At 42.2% G+C, this 15,317-nt stretch overlaps 1 protein-coding gene across 6 annotated transcripts in view; it reads right to left on the bottom strand.

The window, feature by feature from the left end:
* Positions 1–235: 235 nt before the first annotated feature.
* CHD7 (chromodomain helicase DNA binding protein 7) overlaps positions 236–15,317 on the bottom strand; it is a 202,266-nt gene continuing 187,184 nt past the window's right edge. For all 6 annotated transcript variants that reach the window (XM_048508624.1, XM_048508629.1, XM_048508628.1 and 3 more), the window contains 7 exons: positions 13,589–13,749; positions 11,420–11,647; positions 8,775–9,218; positions 7,641–7,862; positions 7,200–7,340; positions 3,113–3,217; positions 236–2,096 (listed from right to left, as the gene is read on the bottom strand). In XM_048508624.1, the coding sequence (XP_048364581.1) occupies positions 1,152–2,096; positions 3,113–3,217; positions 7,200–7,340; positions 7,641–7,862; positions 8,775–9,218; positions 11,420–11,647; positions 13,589–13,749 (2,246 nt within the window). In that variant the 3' untranslated portion in view covers positions 236–1,151. The remainder of the gene's footprint in view (positions 2,097–3,112; positions 3,218–7,199; positions 7,341–7,640; positions 7,863–8,774; positions 9,219–11,419; positions 11,648–13,588; positions 13,750–15,317) is intronic.

Raw genomic sequence — 15,317 nt, 5'->3', positions numbered from 1 at the left:
AGATTCAGCTAAAAAGGAATGATATGAGCATAATTCAGGATTATTCTTCTTGTCTACTTCTCATACGTTACCAATTCAATATATTTCTGAATAGCAAAGCTGGCAGAAAGTATATACTACAAACAAACAGCCCCCCAACACAATTATATATTTGCTTCTATTGCGAACACAAAAAAATAACAAACACGAGTTGTGATTTCTTTAAGCACTACATTCTATAAATTACATCTCTGCATATCATGAGTCACTTTTATTAAAAGCATCATTACTACAGTTGGCAGCAATTTACATTTTATCTTACATGATAGCAGTTTCCAAGGAAAAAAAATAAAAAGACATCACAACAAAGAAAAACAAATACATTTACAAAGTCATGTCTGTAAACTTCAAGGCTAGTTTAGAGTTGAGGTAATGCTGTTTAGCTTTGTGGCTAAAGTAACAAAGTCCTTTAATTTAAAAAAGGTACCTGATTTTTTAAAAAATTGTTTTACCAGTGCATTACAAGATCACGAGATGATTTAACTGTAGTTTTATCCTGCAAGAACCTTTTCAGTGGGAAATTTCCAAAAGGTACTCTTCACATTCAACAGCTGCCTTATTATTGCTGTGTCTCAAGACAGAGAGACATTCACACTATCATGGAGATTGTCAGAGAATGTGTGTGTATTTGTGTGTATGTGCATGAGTGAACTCCCATATAGTCACAATGATGCGCAAGTATGATATGTATGGTAAATTTCATCTTGACCTTCACAGCAAAGAATAAAAATAAAAAATTAAATATATAACTTCATACTTCCTTTAAGCAGCACTTCCTTCTATTTAGTGCCACTCTATTACAAATTGCTGCTTTTATAATACCAATGGTACCAAAAGGAAAATAAAAAGCAGAGCATTATGTCAATTTCCTTAAAAAGACATGATCACCTCTCAATTTCATCTCTCCTAGGGATAATAAATAATGCACTGCACAATACTTAATGACCAAGATACCTTTTGACACATCTGTATAACATGACTTGAACGTTTCTTTTGCTACACTATGTTACAGAACAGCTTATAAAAACTAATTATGGACATTAACTGTGAGTGTAAACAGTAGGACTACCACTTGTCAAAATTTAAAACACTTTAACAGTAACTGGTACTGCTTACTCATCATTTTCATTGTTTTCTATTTCATCCCCCCCATCAAGTGAGTCTAATTCTTCACCCTGTGCTATTTCATCTTCTAAAGCGGAGGAATCTGCAGTTTTATCAAGGCTTTCCTCTGCATCGCTGCCTTCTAGATTTTCTTCATCTTTAAAGGCAGCTCCTTCAGTTTTATCAGTAACCTTCACTTCGCTGGAGCCCACGGCATTCTGAAGTCCTGCTAATGCTGGGAAACCAGGTAGTGTCAATCCTCCCAGTCCTGGAGGTAGAAACATAGATGGATAGAACAGGCCAGGAGCCATGGTGGACAGAAGGAAAGGATTGAAGGTCAGAGGGTTGGCAGGCAATCCAGTGTTGGTCGTGGTAGTGGCAGCAGCCGCAGCAGCAGTTGCACTGACAGATCCATTTGCAGAGTCAGTGGCAGAAACAGTGTCTGTGCTTTTCTCGGAGTCTTTGTTCTCCTCTTCATTTTCGGTCTTCTTCTCTTCTACTTTTGAAGTGCCATCTTCAGTTTCTCCTTGACTGGAAGCCATAGTGGTGTTTCCAGAAGCAGCTGTTATTGGGTTATTTAACAATCCACTTAGTCCAAACATGTTAGGCAACCCTGCCATACCTGGCAACATCAGAGGCAGCATGGCAGCTGGATTTTTAGAATCACCTCCAGCAGCAGCAGCAGCTGTCGCTAGTCCTGGAGGGAAGCCCATGAGACCTGCAAGCTGGAGAGACTGTAGGTTCTGTAAATTCTGAAGGCTTGTGAGATCCATTCCAGCGAACAGACTGTTCATTAGCAGTGGGTTAATTCCCGAAGTTGAAGCTACAGCAGCAGCTGCTGCAGCTGCTTTGGCAATTTCGCTTTTTGGCCTTCTCCCTCTTCTGCTTGCTCCCTCCTCCCGCACAACAGGTCCTGTGAGAAGACGGTCAAACATGGACTCTGGAACAAAACCCTGCAGCATTCACAAAGAAAGCAAATTCCACACCATTAGGTTTCGAGAAATATGGGAATGCCTGTATTCAGCCTCTTAGGCAGGGCTGCTTCCAAGACATTAAAGATGATACCAAGGATGGGGAAAACACCAGGCATTTTAAGCAAACAGTTCTTATTCACACATTTTAGTTTTTTCCCCAGTTAGAAAAACCAGAAAATATAAACGTGGCCCAGAAGAGTGTTCCATTAAGCTTCTCCTATGTCACTGTCCAGGTCATTTAAAGATGTGAGCGATCGCGGATATCCCATGTATTAAGCTGAATCTCCAACTCCCCCACCCCCACCCGACAGAGAAGCAGCAGGTGATGCTCAGAAGATAAAAAGTTCCAAGGAGAAAATCTCTCCAAGAGCTTACATAAAGGAGACCACCTTTAATTTGGAGAGTTCTGATAACAATAAAAGAAGATGGATGCCTAAAAACATTTATTTCAAGAACGAGGCGTGAATAAGATTTGATCAAAAAATCAATTGGTCTGGTAATTTTGCCTTTAACAAGTATTCATATTTTTTTCCAGGAGAGGAATTCACTAACAGCAAATTGCCAAATTCTGCTAAGTAATTTAGAGAGATATACATGATACAGATAAATGCTATTTGAAGGGATGTCATGTTGGTAAGGGAGCAAGCTTGTTCTCTGCTGCTCCAGAGACTAGGACCAGGAGTAATGGGTTCAAGGTGAAGGAAAAGAGATTCCACCTATACAGCAGGAAAAAATGTCCTGACAGTAAGGGCTGTTCAGCAGTGCAATGCACTACCTCAGAGTGTGGTGGAGTTTCCTTCTTTGGAGGTTTTTAAACAGAGGCTGGATGGCCATCTGTCAGGAGTGCTTTGATTATGTGTTTTTGCATTGCAGGGGGTTGGACTTGATGACCCTTGGGGTCTCTTTGATTCTATGATTCTAAGTTTTAAAAGAATTTAAGAAGATAAATTCACATTCCTTGCAGTGAAAAAACCCTTAGAAATGAAAATACTTACAGACTGTTTAACTATATCAGTCCAATCTGGAGCAACAGCAAATTCTGGGTTTTCTTCCAGCCATCTGGGCAGGTCCTTCATTGGAGGGGCCATAGCTCCACCCATCTATTTTTTAAAAAACAAACAAAAAGAAACCATCTGATTATATATTTGATATACTTCTATTTTTTAATTTAAAAAAATTGTTATAAAATATTAAGAGTGTATCACTAATCACTAATGGAAAAATGACTGATGGAAAAATGAGGTGATGTAGTAGTTAATAGAATGAGCTGCAATAAGGGGGGCTCCACTCAGCTCTTGCTTCTGTCATGACCTCACTTGGTCATCTTAGATACACAATTTTCTCTAAGTTACAGGCTCTAAGCTGCAATATGGGGATAATTATACTGGCCTACCTAACAGCAAGGTTGCCAAGATAAAAGTAGGATAATAATACAAAGCACTTAGAACACTGAAAAAAATCCTGCGCCAATCTATGCAGACTTCTACTGAAATCTACTCAGTGGAGCTTGACCCCAAGAGAGTGTTCTCAGGAAGGCACTGTTAAAGTGCCAAATAACTGCCATGAAGAGCAAAATGGTGTTCCAAATATCCGTGGAAAAAATTGCCATTCAAAATCCAGAATGATCCTGTGCTCAAACTGATGCCGCATGCCTAGCAGGAACAAGATAACAAAAGACTGATTTGTTCACAAAGTTCCTCGCTGATATTTGCTAATTTTTTTGCAGATAAAAATCACATCGCTTCGTCACAACCTTCCTACTTCTTTTGAGATAATTAGCGAACTGGAGTCTCCATTGCTGTCTTCAGGTCCTGTTTTGGACCGGTTTTCCCTACTTGCAGAGTCTGATGTGGACAGAGTCCTAGCTTCTGTTACACCTACTACCTGTCCTCTGGCGCTGTGCCCCTCTTGGCTTATTAAAGAATGCCAGGAGGGACTATGGTCCCATCTGTTGAATATCATCCATCACTCCCTTGAGCAAGGGATGTTTCAGGATGGACTGAAGGAGGTGGTGGTCCGCCCAGTCTTAAAAAGACCATTGTTAGATCCTAGTGATCTGGCCAATTATCGGCCCATTTCGAACTTATCAATCTTAGGGAAGGTAATTGAGAGAGTGTTGTTGGAGCAGCTTCAGGGCTTTCTGGATGATACGTCAGCACTTGATCCCTTTCAGTCTGGCTTCTGTGCTGGGCATGGGACAGAGACCGTCCTTACTGCCATCATAGATACACTCTGTGTCCAGCTTGACCAAGGTGGATCAGCGCTGTTGGTATTGTTAGATCTTACTGCAGCGTTTTATATGGTCGATCACAATCTTTTGACCCACTGCCTGTCTGCCTCAGGGGTGCAGGGCATGGCCTTGCAATGGTTTGCCTCGTTCCTCAGGGGTCATGTAGAAAACATGTAGAAAAGCAAGACCTGCTGAGAAAGAGTCAGCATGGCTTTTGCAGAGGCAAATCCTGTCTTACAAACTTACTAGAGTTCTTTGAGGGTGTAAACAGGCATGTGGACAGGGGTGAACCGGTGGACATTGTCTACTTGGATTTCCAAAAGGCTTTTGACAAAGTTCCTCACCAGAGACTGTTGAGAAAACTCAGCAATGAAGGAATAAGAGGGGAAGTCCTCCTATGGATTAAAAACTGGTTGAGAAACAGGAAACAAAGAGTGGGTGTAAATGGGAAGTTCTCACAATGGAGAGATGTCGGGAGTGGTGTCCCCCAAGGATCCTTTTGGGACCAGTGCTCTTTAACCTATTCATAAATGACCTGGAAGTAGGGGTGGGTAGCGTGGTGGCCAAGTTTGCAGATGATACCAAATTATGTAGGGTGGGTGACGAACCAACAAAGGATCATGCGGCGAGCTCCAAGCCGGACCCTTGATAAATTAGATGAGTGGGCTCAGAAATGGCAAATGCAGTCTGGGGTCAATGTAGCAAAATGTAAAGTGATGCAACATAGGGCAAAAAAATCCAAACTTCACATAATGACGGCTAAGCAGGGGTCAGCCAAAAAAGCTATCAGTCACAGACCAGGAAAGGGATTTAGGCTGCCTTTTAGTTGATAGTTCCATGGGAATGTCAAACTCAATGCATGGGTAGCTGTGAAAAAGGCAAACTCTATGCTGGGGATCATTAGAAAAGGAATTGATAATAAAACTGCAAAGATTGTCATGCCCCATATAAAGCAGTGGTGCTGACCGCGACTTGGAGTACCTCGTGTCCAGTTCTTGGTCGCCAAACATCTCAAAAAAGGATATTGAGTGAGATAGAAAAAAGTGCAGAGAAGGGGCAACAAGGATGATTGAGGGACTGGAGCACCTTCCCTATGAGGAGAGGCTGCAGCGCTTGGGGACTCTTTAGTTTGGGAGGAGGAGGCAGCTGAGGGGGGGATAAGGGACGGAAGTCTACAAAATTATGCATGGGGTAGAAAATGTTGACAGAGAGACATTTTTCTCTCTTTCTCACAATACTAGAACCAGGGGACATTCATTGAAAATGCTGGGGGGAAGAATTAGAACTAATAAAAGGAAACACTTTTTCACGCAACGTGTGATTGGTGTTTGGAATATGCTGCCACAGGAGGTGGTGATGGCCACTAACCTGGATAGCTTTAAAAGGGGCTTGGACAGATTTATGGAGGAGAAGTTGATTTATGGCTACCAATCTTGATCCTCCTTGATCTGAGATTGCAAATGCCTTAACAGACCAGGTGATCGGAGCAACAGCTGCAGAAGGCCATTGCGTTCACATCCTACATGTGAGCTCCCAAAGGCACCTGGTGGGCCACTGCGAGTAGCAGAGAGCTGGACTAGATGGACTTTGGTCTGATCCAGCTGGCTTGTTCTTATGTTCTTATGTCAGAGTTAGCAAGTGAGGTGCGGGAACAGGGTCTCCCAGCACTGCCCACTTCAGTGGGGTGTGCCACAGGGAGCTCTCCTGTCCTCAGTGTTATTTAATATCTACATGCAACCCCTTGCTCAGCTGGTGTGAAGCTTTGGGCTCATTTGTCATCAGTATGCGGATGATACTCATCTCATTCTGTTGATGGAGGTGGGCCAGCCTCTGCCCCTGCAGCTCTCCAGCATTGCTTGAAGTTGGTAGCTGTTAAAACTAAATCCATTGAAGACAGAGGTCTTTGGGGTGGGTCACGAAGGAGGAGCTGTGGGATTTCAGGCGCCATTGCTTGAGGGCATCTCCCTTTCAGTGACCTCTGACCGAAGCCTGGGGGGCCACCTGGATTCGTCTCTATCTATGGCGACCCAGGTGACCCGCAAGGCTCGGGTGGCATTTTTCAATCTACAACAAGCATGGCAGCTAGCCCCTTATTTCACCCAGATCGACCTAGCCACCGTGATCCATGCCACAGTCACCTCCAGGCTAGACTATTGCAACTCAGTCTATGGGATTGATCTGGAAACTGCGGTTGATCCGGAAACTGAAATTGGTCCAGCATGCGGTGACTCAGCTTCTCGCGGGGGGTTCTATACAGGATCATATCTTCCGCATTCTGTGCCACTTGCATTGGCTCCCAATTGAATACTGGATCACCTTCAAGGTGTTGGTGTTTACCTTTAAGGCTCTCCGAGGCCTAGGGCCCTCATACCTCAAGGACCTATGTCCCCATGCGGCCTCTGTGCTCTGCAGAGGCATTTGCTGGAGGTCCCTGGCCCCTCTATGATGCAGCTGGCCTCCATCTGGGTCAGGGCCTTCAGTGCCTTGGCTCTAGCCTGGTGGAACACTCTGCCTCCAACCATCTGGGCCCTGTGGGATCTTGGGCAGTTCCGCAGGGCCTGTAAAACAGAGTAGTTCCACCTGGTCTTTGGGGTAGACAGCCGCTGATGTGTGAGCCATTCCCTATACTAAGGTAGAATGGAGCCACTCCTGGGAAGTAGAGTTCGCCATTTGATCTGTTTCCATGTTTCATGTTCTGTTTTTAAAGTTTTATGATGTTTTATTTGTTTGGTTGTACACTGCCCAGAACCCTTCGGGGGTTGGGTGGTATAGTAAATTTGATAGATAAATAAATAAATAAATAAACAATTCAAAACTACACTGAGTCAAAGACAGACTAGTCAAATTTTTACCTTCTTGCCGTTTCGCTTATTTACAACTGGTACCCTCTCCTCTCCAGTTAATGTGTTTATATCCAGTTTATTGGGGTTTCGACATCTGTGCCGCTTCTGCTTCGGCTTTTGAAATGGGGAAAACAGCACATCTGCACTCTTCTAAAAAGGAGAAAGATCCAGTGAATTACTTTTGGGATTATCTAGTCTGTACAAACAACTATTTAGGCTAGAAACATTTTGGCTCCTTAAACATTAACACGTTTCTATTAGATAATGTTGTTGTACATTGCAAACAAGTGGTATAACCAAAATTAATAACTCTCGTAAGTGTTGCTGCTCCCTGACATTATAGAAAAATGTTAAACATTATGGAGTTTGCAAGTCCTATCGTGACAAGCCAATATGAGTCCTAATAAATTGACTAATTCTTGCCTGCCCCAATAACTAGCATCTACTTACTGGTACATAACTTGGCATATCAACAGTGTAAGAAGGATGCAGTTTAAGCCATTCAACCAAATCCTTGTTTTTAGGAGCATCCTCCCCCACCAGCCTGGTCCCATCCTCTATGTTAATGACAGGGATGCGAGTATCAGGGTCCAGTTGCCCAGGAGATGGAATGTTTCTCAGTGGGGGAGTTTCCATTTCTTCATCAAACACTTTGGTCATTTCTGCATCCTCCTATAAAAAGTTAACAGTGTTACACTTCAAGGGAATACTAGCGCAAGAATATATGAGAAGTTAAACATAACAAAGAAGCTACTTGATAGAAATTTTCTTTTGGATCTGAAGAGGAAGAGTTTGGATTTACACTCTGCTTCTCTCAACCGTAAGGGGTCTTACAGTGGTTTACAAACTTCTTCCCTTCCTCTTCCCACAACAGACACCTTGTAATGTAGGTGGGTCTGAGAGAGTTCTGAGAGAACTGTGACTGGCCCAGCTCACTCAGCAGACTTCAAGTGTAGGAGTGGGGAATCAAACTCTGTTCCCCAGTTAGTCTTCCACTCTTAACCACCGCACCACACTGGCTCTGTACTGATTGCATGTGCTGGACATGCTACACCAATTATTTTCTATTCAACTATTCAACTCCCTGTTTGGGGACAAATCTGGTTTTATTACCCACAGAGACAGAAATGCATCAAGAAACTATTTGCTTCTCTTTTATAATATTCAATATCTTCAGCAATTGTTAGTGAACTACACCCTTGAACATCCTTTAAATCCACAGGCCGGGACAACAATTAATTGACACAGGCAGGGTTCTTCTTCATTGAAGCCACATGCTAACAGATCTGTGCTTAACAGATAAGCCTACAAGCCTAGTTAGGAACAGAACAGTATATACATACATCTAGCATACTGATGTTCAATTATTAATTTGTGATCCAGAGCTAATGGACTAGATTCAAAGAAGTAAAGAGATGTTATTAAAAGGCATTTCAGTTTGTTCAATAGGACAATGGATCCCTGCTCATGAACAGGGAACTGAAGATCTAAAAAACCCAAAACTTTTTAATACGCTAATCTTACATGCTGAGGTTTGCATAATATAATAAGGAACAACTATTAAAGAAAAAAGTCATTCCTTACTGCTGCCAATGATGCTTGCTTGTTGCTCATAAATAAGAGATCGAGCCCTTCTACATTTTTCCTTCTTCCTCTCCTCCTTTTCATGGGTGGTTCTACATCAATTAGAGAACCATTTAGAAGATGCCTTGTGGGTGTGCGTGAAAGACCTGCTTGCAGCAGTTCCATCTGAGTTTTAAAGGCATCAGACACTGGTGTGGAAACATTAGGTAATAAAAACTTTGAAGGAACAGCTGAAAAAGTTGAGGTAGAACTTGTTGCCTCTCGCGAGGCCTTTGATAAGTCTACAATTTTTTCTTGTCCATTTTCCGAGACAACCTGCGATTCTCGCAAATGGGCAACCATTTCCATGAGATTTCTTCTCTTGGCTGCCCTTTCGGCCTCAATTTCAATCTTTCTTCTTCTCCTCCTCCGCTGGCGGGGAACTGACAAATTGAGTGCATCTTCCTAATGAAAAATTAAGGTTTATTGTTACTAGCAAGAACATTGCCCTTTGATTTTTGAACTTTTCGTTTTTAAAAGGAGAAGTTTTCATTATTATTATTATATAAACCCAGTTAACCGTGTTTTTTCTGATTCAGTTTCTTTAGTTAGGTACAATTATACATTTCACAAGTGGGAATCCACAAAAACTTGCAGGAGGCCTCTCATTTCTCCCTCACAATTTCCTCTTTCTAGTCTTTGAAAGCCCCTATAGACTCTCCGCTTTTCCTGCTTTCTTCCCCCCTTCCGACCCAACAACCAACAAACTTTTATCCACTGCTCTGTCTTAATCTCCACCACCACCCCCCGCCCACAGCCTCTGCCAAGGAAAACTATGGCCCTGTTGTGTGGTGCTGACCACTGATCCAGGCCCACCTGCATAGTAGGCAGGCACCTCACTTTCCACCATCTCCTCCTCCCTTCACTGTTTCTTCTTTCCCTCCTCCTGGCAACCCCACTCGCTTTCCTTTCTCTGCCTCATTCTCTCTTAGTCATTTGCCAACCTGCCTCTTATCCAGCTCCCATCTTCAGTTATATTTATGATTTATTTCATTTCTATCCTACTTTTCTCCACAGTGGGGATCAAAGAAGATCACATTATTCTCCTCTCTTCCTTTTTATTCTCACAACAACATTATGAGATAGGTTAGGTTGAAAGTATGCGATTGACCCAAAATCTCCAAGTGAGCTTCCACAGCAAGATGAGGATTAAAACCTTGGTGCCCCAGACCATATTCTGAAGCTCTAGTTGCTACACCGTACCGGCTTTCATGGGTGGCTACAAGCAACCAGGCCTAGTTGAGACATGCAAGTTGGGTAGTATCAAGTCAACCATGATTGCTGCCAAGCCCATGCCCTACGGTCACCCAACCAGCTTCGTGTAGAAAAGAGAGAAATTGAATCCAGTTCTGCCTATTAGAATCTATCATTCTTAACCACTGCACCACACTAACTCTTTATTAGAACCAACCAAATGACCTCAGTGAGAGCTTCTGAGTTCACCAGAACGCTTCCTCAGGCTAGCTGCTACCAAAAATGCTTCAAATGAGAGAGGAGATTCCTTAGATGAATCCTAGTCAAGCCTGTATGGTGGTAGATATAGAGCAGCGGTGGTGAACCTATGGCACGGGTGCCAGAGGTGGTACTCAGAGCCCTTTCTGTGGGCACACGTGCACAGAGTTCATCAGGGGGGATCACCCCCCCCCCCACACACACACATCTAGGCTGGCCTGGGCACGATCCTTTACCTGGGAGTATGCTCGGTTGCTGGCAATGGGGTTTCTTCTGAGTAAACACTCCTAGGATCGTGATTCACCCATTTGAAGCGTTGCACGGTTGCTTCACCAGGCTTACTCCCGAGTAACATGCACCTCTGAGTCAACCTTTTTTTCTAAACTAAAACCTCAGTATTCAGGTTAAATTGCCATGTTGGCATTTTGTGGTAAATAAGTGGGTTTTGGGTTGCAATTTGGGTACTCAGTCTCGAAAAGGTTCGCTATCCCTGATATAGAGCAACTTCAAATGGTGCTGGGTTTGAAGTTTTATTTGCTATTTGCTATTCTCAAGCTCTAATTGCTACACCATACTGGCTTTCATGGGTGGCTGCAAACAGCCAGGCCTAGTTGAGTCACACAAGTTGGATAGCATCACATCAACCAACGATTGCTGCCAAGCCCATGACTAGCCTTGCTGAGTTCTCCCTCATGGCCCTCCTCCCTTCCCATACCTTTAACATAGAGAAAGGAAGCCAGGAATGCTGTGCCTGTTTAACAATGGCCACTGAGGGAATGTTTGTTTTAAAGCTATAGGCACTCCTTTTTATCATTTTTGGATTCTTTAAACCCCTCCCCCAACTTTTTTTAGATTTCACTCTTTTTTCCCCCAAAATCTTGGGTGATTTTTCAGGTTTTTAAAAACTTATCTTGACCAATGACAGCTCCAGTCACTGGATTTAAGAATCCTCAGATTTGCCTGACCTGGATATTAGAATATATGCTTCTACTGAAGATGAAACCTTTGTTAGCTCTTAATATAATTTCCTTTATTTTCCCTTTCAGAAAGTCTTTTCTGGCTTTTTTGGCCTATTTGCACATAAGACAGACCTTGCTTCATTTCTTCTGCAGCAAATTTAAAGAACTTTATAAGTTCCCACACGTAAAACTTGCCTTAGATAATTGAGGAGAGACTGTGATATCTTCATTGCCACTAATGTTCGCTTGCCCAACCATGGAGAGCTCTGCAAAGCTCCTTTTCTGCAGAGGGCTGTCCACAGCTGTTGGCGTATAGCCAGGTATAAGCCCTTGGAAATCAAACATCTGGCGTCTATTTACTGGCCACTTCCCTTTCAATACTGCTTCACAGATGTTGTCTAATCGGTTGATCATTACTCGATCCTGTAGAAAGGAAAATACGTAATGAATGTCCTGTGAAAGTAGCCATTTGGGCTCAGCCAGGCCATGCGTTGCTGTACAGCTTAGCAAGATTGTACAGCTTGATAATGGAAGGAAAACTCACAACTGAAATTCCACATCAGAAAAATATTCCTAGAAAATCTGAAACTCTGTTTCATGCAAAGAGGTAAATTAAAAGAATGGGCCCTTGATAAAGGGAATAGTAAGAAACATGAACCTTTGCAGCCAAAATCTGTGAACCATTGGACACATATTTACTGAGTTCTTAATATTGTTTACACATCGCAAAAACTATACATCAACAGTTAAGCCAGCAATACTGTAAAATGTGTAACTCAACAATATCTTTGCCTTGGGTATGTCAAAGCCAACAGGCTGCATCTGTAATTCTGTCCCAGGAAGTGGTTCCTCATTAGTGTCACTATTAATAAAGGTCAATGTTATGAAACAGGCACCAACCTAGGGACATCTAATAAATGTCAATTTTCATTCCACGCCCATTATCACTTCAGGTTCCTCTGAAGCATGTACATTAAAAAATTCTAATTACAGTTCAGTCAACTTACAATACAGATCAACACAAAATGCATGTTGCTGCACCCAGAAGGGGGCTAATGGGAGAATATTGTTGATGCTTGTGGAACATGATTCATATTAGAAAATAACCTGGCTTTAGGATTTTACTAGATAATAATACTGTATCTTAATTTACACAAAACAGTAGCAATGTTTGGAAATTAGCTATTGATTACTGAACAGGATGATCCTGCAGCTTGCTGAACTGTGGAATACTAAAAGCCTCTAGGAGACCTCAGCAGCTGCAGCTGGCTGCTTGCTTTCCCCAGAAATAAGCCTATTACAGCAAGGTCCCCCCACCATATGGCCCTGTTATGGCGATTAGGAAGCTTAGGACTGTTTTTACTTTATTTCTTTCTATAGCACTCTCTAAATCCAGGAACTGTTATATACAGAAGCAGTAAAAAAAGGCACTTCTACACTGTTCTATCAACTCTGTCGATTGAAATATTTTTTTAAATGTTATAAAAAATAAACGTTGATGGATAATCTTCCTTTAGTAGAATCATGTCTAACAAGAACTTAATAAAACTACAATCTATCTACACTACAAAACTGTTTTAATCAATGGTCTGATCCACCGTATCCCCTTAGGTTCTTTGAACCCAAAAGAAAATAGCTCAATTTTAATGTCTTTATTTTCCATTAAAGAATAGAAATATTAATACATATATTCAAAAAAGCATAAAGGAGATACCACATATTAAAAATCCACCATACCCCCTTTTAAACCACTTTTGTATATGCTGACTGGTATTTTTTTAAAGCTCTAGTCATTGTACCGGTGTTCCTCAAACTTTTTCTAAAGGACATCTTTTAAATTTGCTTTATGCCTTTCCCCAAACAGGGTCTAGCGTCCAAAGAGCTGCACACAGAACTCCATGTACACATCAAGGACCTCCCTTCCCTCTGCAGACCCCCAAAAGGCCTTCTAAGAGCCAGTACAAAAACCTACAAGGAGCTGGTGCTGAATATTTTGCCTGTGACTGAGCCCTTTTTGGTCTTCCATCATTTGGTCTGTTGCCTAGAAGCTGAGGAAGCACAAAAAGAAAAGGTGACTTCAGATAGGTAAGAGCACTTTTGTTCTCCTTGCCTGCTGCTGCTCCCCTGGAAAGCCTGGTACAATCCCTGTTAAGACATTTAGAGGGGGAAAGCTGCAAAGGCTTTAGTCACTGAAGATGAGTTCTTCCCCTACTGACATTCCTGTACACCCCCTCACCCACACTTGCCCTATAGCTTAAGAAACACTGCATTATGTCATGAACAGGGCCTCCAAACTCATCAGTTCTCAGAAGTTAATGTTTTTCAATAGTTAGGTAGCAAGAATTACTATGCCTCTGAACTAACCTTAGGCCAAAATGAAAAAGCAAATGTTCTTTCCTGAAGCAGCTGAGCTACTGATGGATCTCCGTCTTCCATATAAAATCCATCACGCGTTTCATCCCTTGCAGTGCTCAGAGATGCATTGCTTTCTTCATCAAAATTCTTACCCTGAGAAATTGTTCCTGCTGAGAAATATTAATCATCAGGAATTAGCTACAAATGTAGATCACTCATGATAGAAAAATTGAATTATCAAATCAAAAAAGAATGATTAGGTTTATTTACAATCTTATTGTACTATTGGTCTACTGAATATAAAGCCTTTTATGAAGCGCTCTCTGTATATCATAAATTATTACTATTGTGAATGCTATGCTGCTTTTCACTCCTGGAGTGAAGATATAAAAAGCACTGATTGAACTGCAGGTATATTTCCACAATAATATAGTGCAACTAAATACCCGAGCTATTTTGTTATACATATTTCAGAAACACGGTTAAGGTTTAAGAAAACAGCACAATAACTTGCTAGATCCTCTGTGACTACAGAAGGTGGGACAGAACAACATATCTTCTAAGGTTTTTGTTACTCCATTTTTATCATCACATTAAATCAGCGTGAGAGTTTTGTCAGTCAACTCATGGTTGTATATAAATTCAGATGTGAGAAAAGTGTTGATCCTGAGATCCCTTATGATGAGTTCATATTAAGGGGAATTAGGCATTGTCAATCCCATCAAATGCCTAAAATTTCTGGTATGAGTTAATATCTAGTGCCACAAACAACACTATGATATTTTCTGATTACGATATTTCCTAAATTTATAGAGAGCGAGTTATGTAGAATCAGGTGTTTCTGCTGTTCTACAAGCAATGCATCAGTCATTTAAACTTTAAAAGGCCTCTGTTTCAATGGATGATAGACTTGGCATCCAGAGGGCCTTTTAATGTTTGAAGAATGTTCAAAGGGGCTTATGAGGCATGGATTGGCTCCTGCCCCCGGTTAGGGAAACTGCGGAGGCGGCCAGAAGGCGCATATACTTCCAAACTTTAAAAACCACTGCAGCAGGGCAGTCCTCTGAAGGCCAGGCCTACAACCTATTGCAGTGGTGGCGAACCTATGGCACGGGTGCCAGAGGTGGCACTCAGAGCCCTCTCTGTCGGCACATGCAAACAGAGGGCCCCCCACATCTAGGCTGGCCTGGGTCGCTGGGATCGATTATTAGCATTAAACCTAAGACCCAGTTTTGGGGAAGCAGTGTAGGTAACCCCGTTAAGCGCTGTTAAACCCCACTGATTTTCATGTGAAGAACTAAAGCGCGATCCTTTACCTGGGAGTAAGCTCAGTTGTTGGCAATGGGGCTTGCTTCTGAGTAAACCCTCCTAGGGTCGTGATTCACCCATTGGAAGAGTTGCACGGTTGCTTCAAATCAAAGCCACCGACTACCACCAAGCTTACTCCTGAGTAATACATACCTCGGAGTCAACTGTTTTTTCTAAACTAAAACCTCAGTATTCAGGTTAAATTGCCGTGCTGGCACTTTGCGATATATAAGTGGGGGTTAAGTTGCAATTTGGGCACTCTGTCTCGAAAAGGTTCACCATCACTGACCTATTGAAAGCAAAATATAGCAAACCTGGGGCCCAGAGTCAGAGGCTGCGTGTATCACAGTGGATTGTAAAGTTTAAAAGAGTATTAAAGGGTCCTGGCTTGGCTATGGAGTGTTGTTTCTCCCCCTCCCCCGCTGCTGTT

Source organism: Sphaerodactylus townsendi, linkage group LG09 (genome assembly GCF_021028975.2).
Source record: "Sphaerodactylus townsendi isolate TG3544 linkage group LG09, MPM_Stown_v2.3, whole genome shotgun sequence".
NCBI lineage: Eukaryota > Metazoa > Chordata > Lepidosauria > Squamata > Sphaerodactylidae > Sphaerodactylus > Sphaerodactylus townsendi.
The sequence above is the reverse complement of the archived record's forward strand: the minus strand, read 5'-3'. Positions and strand labels throughout refer to the sequence as shown.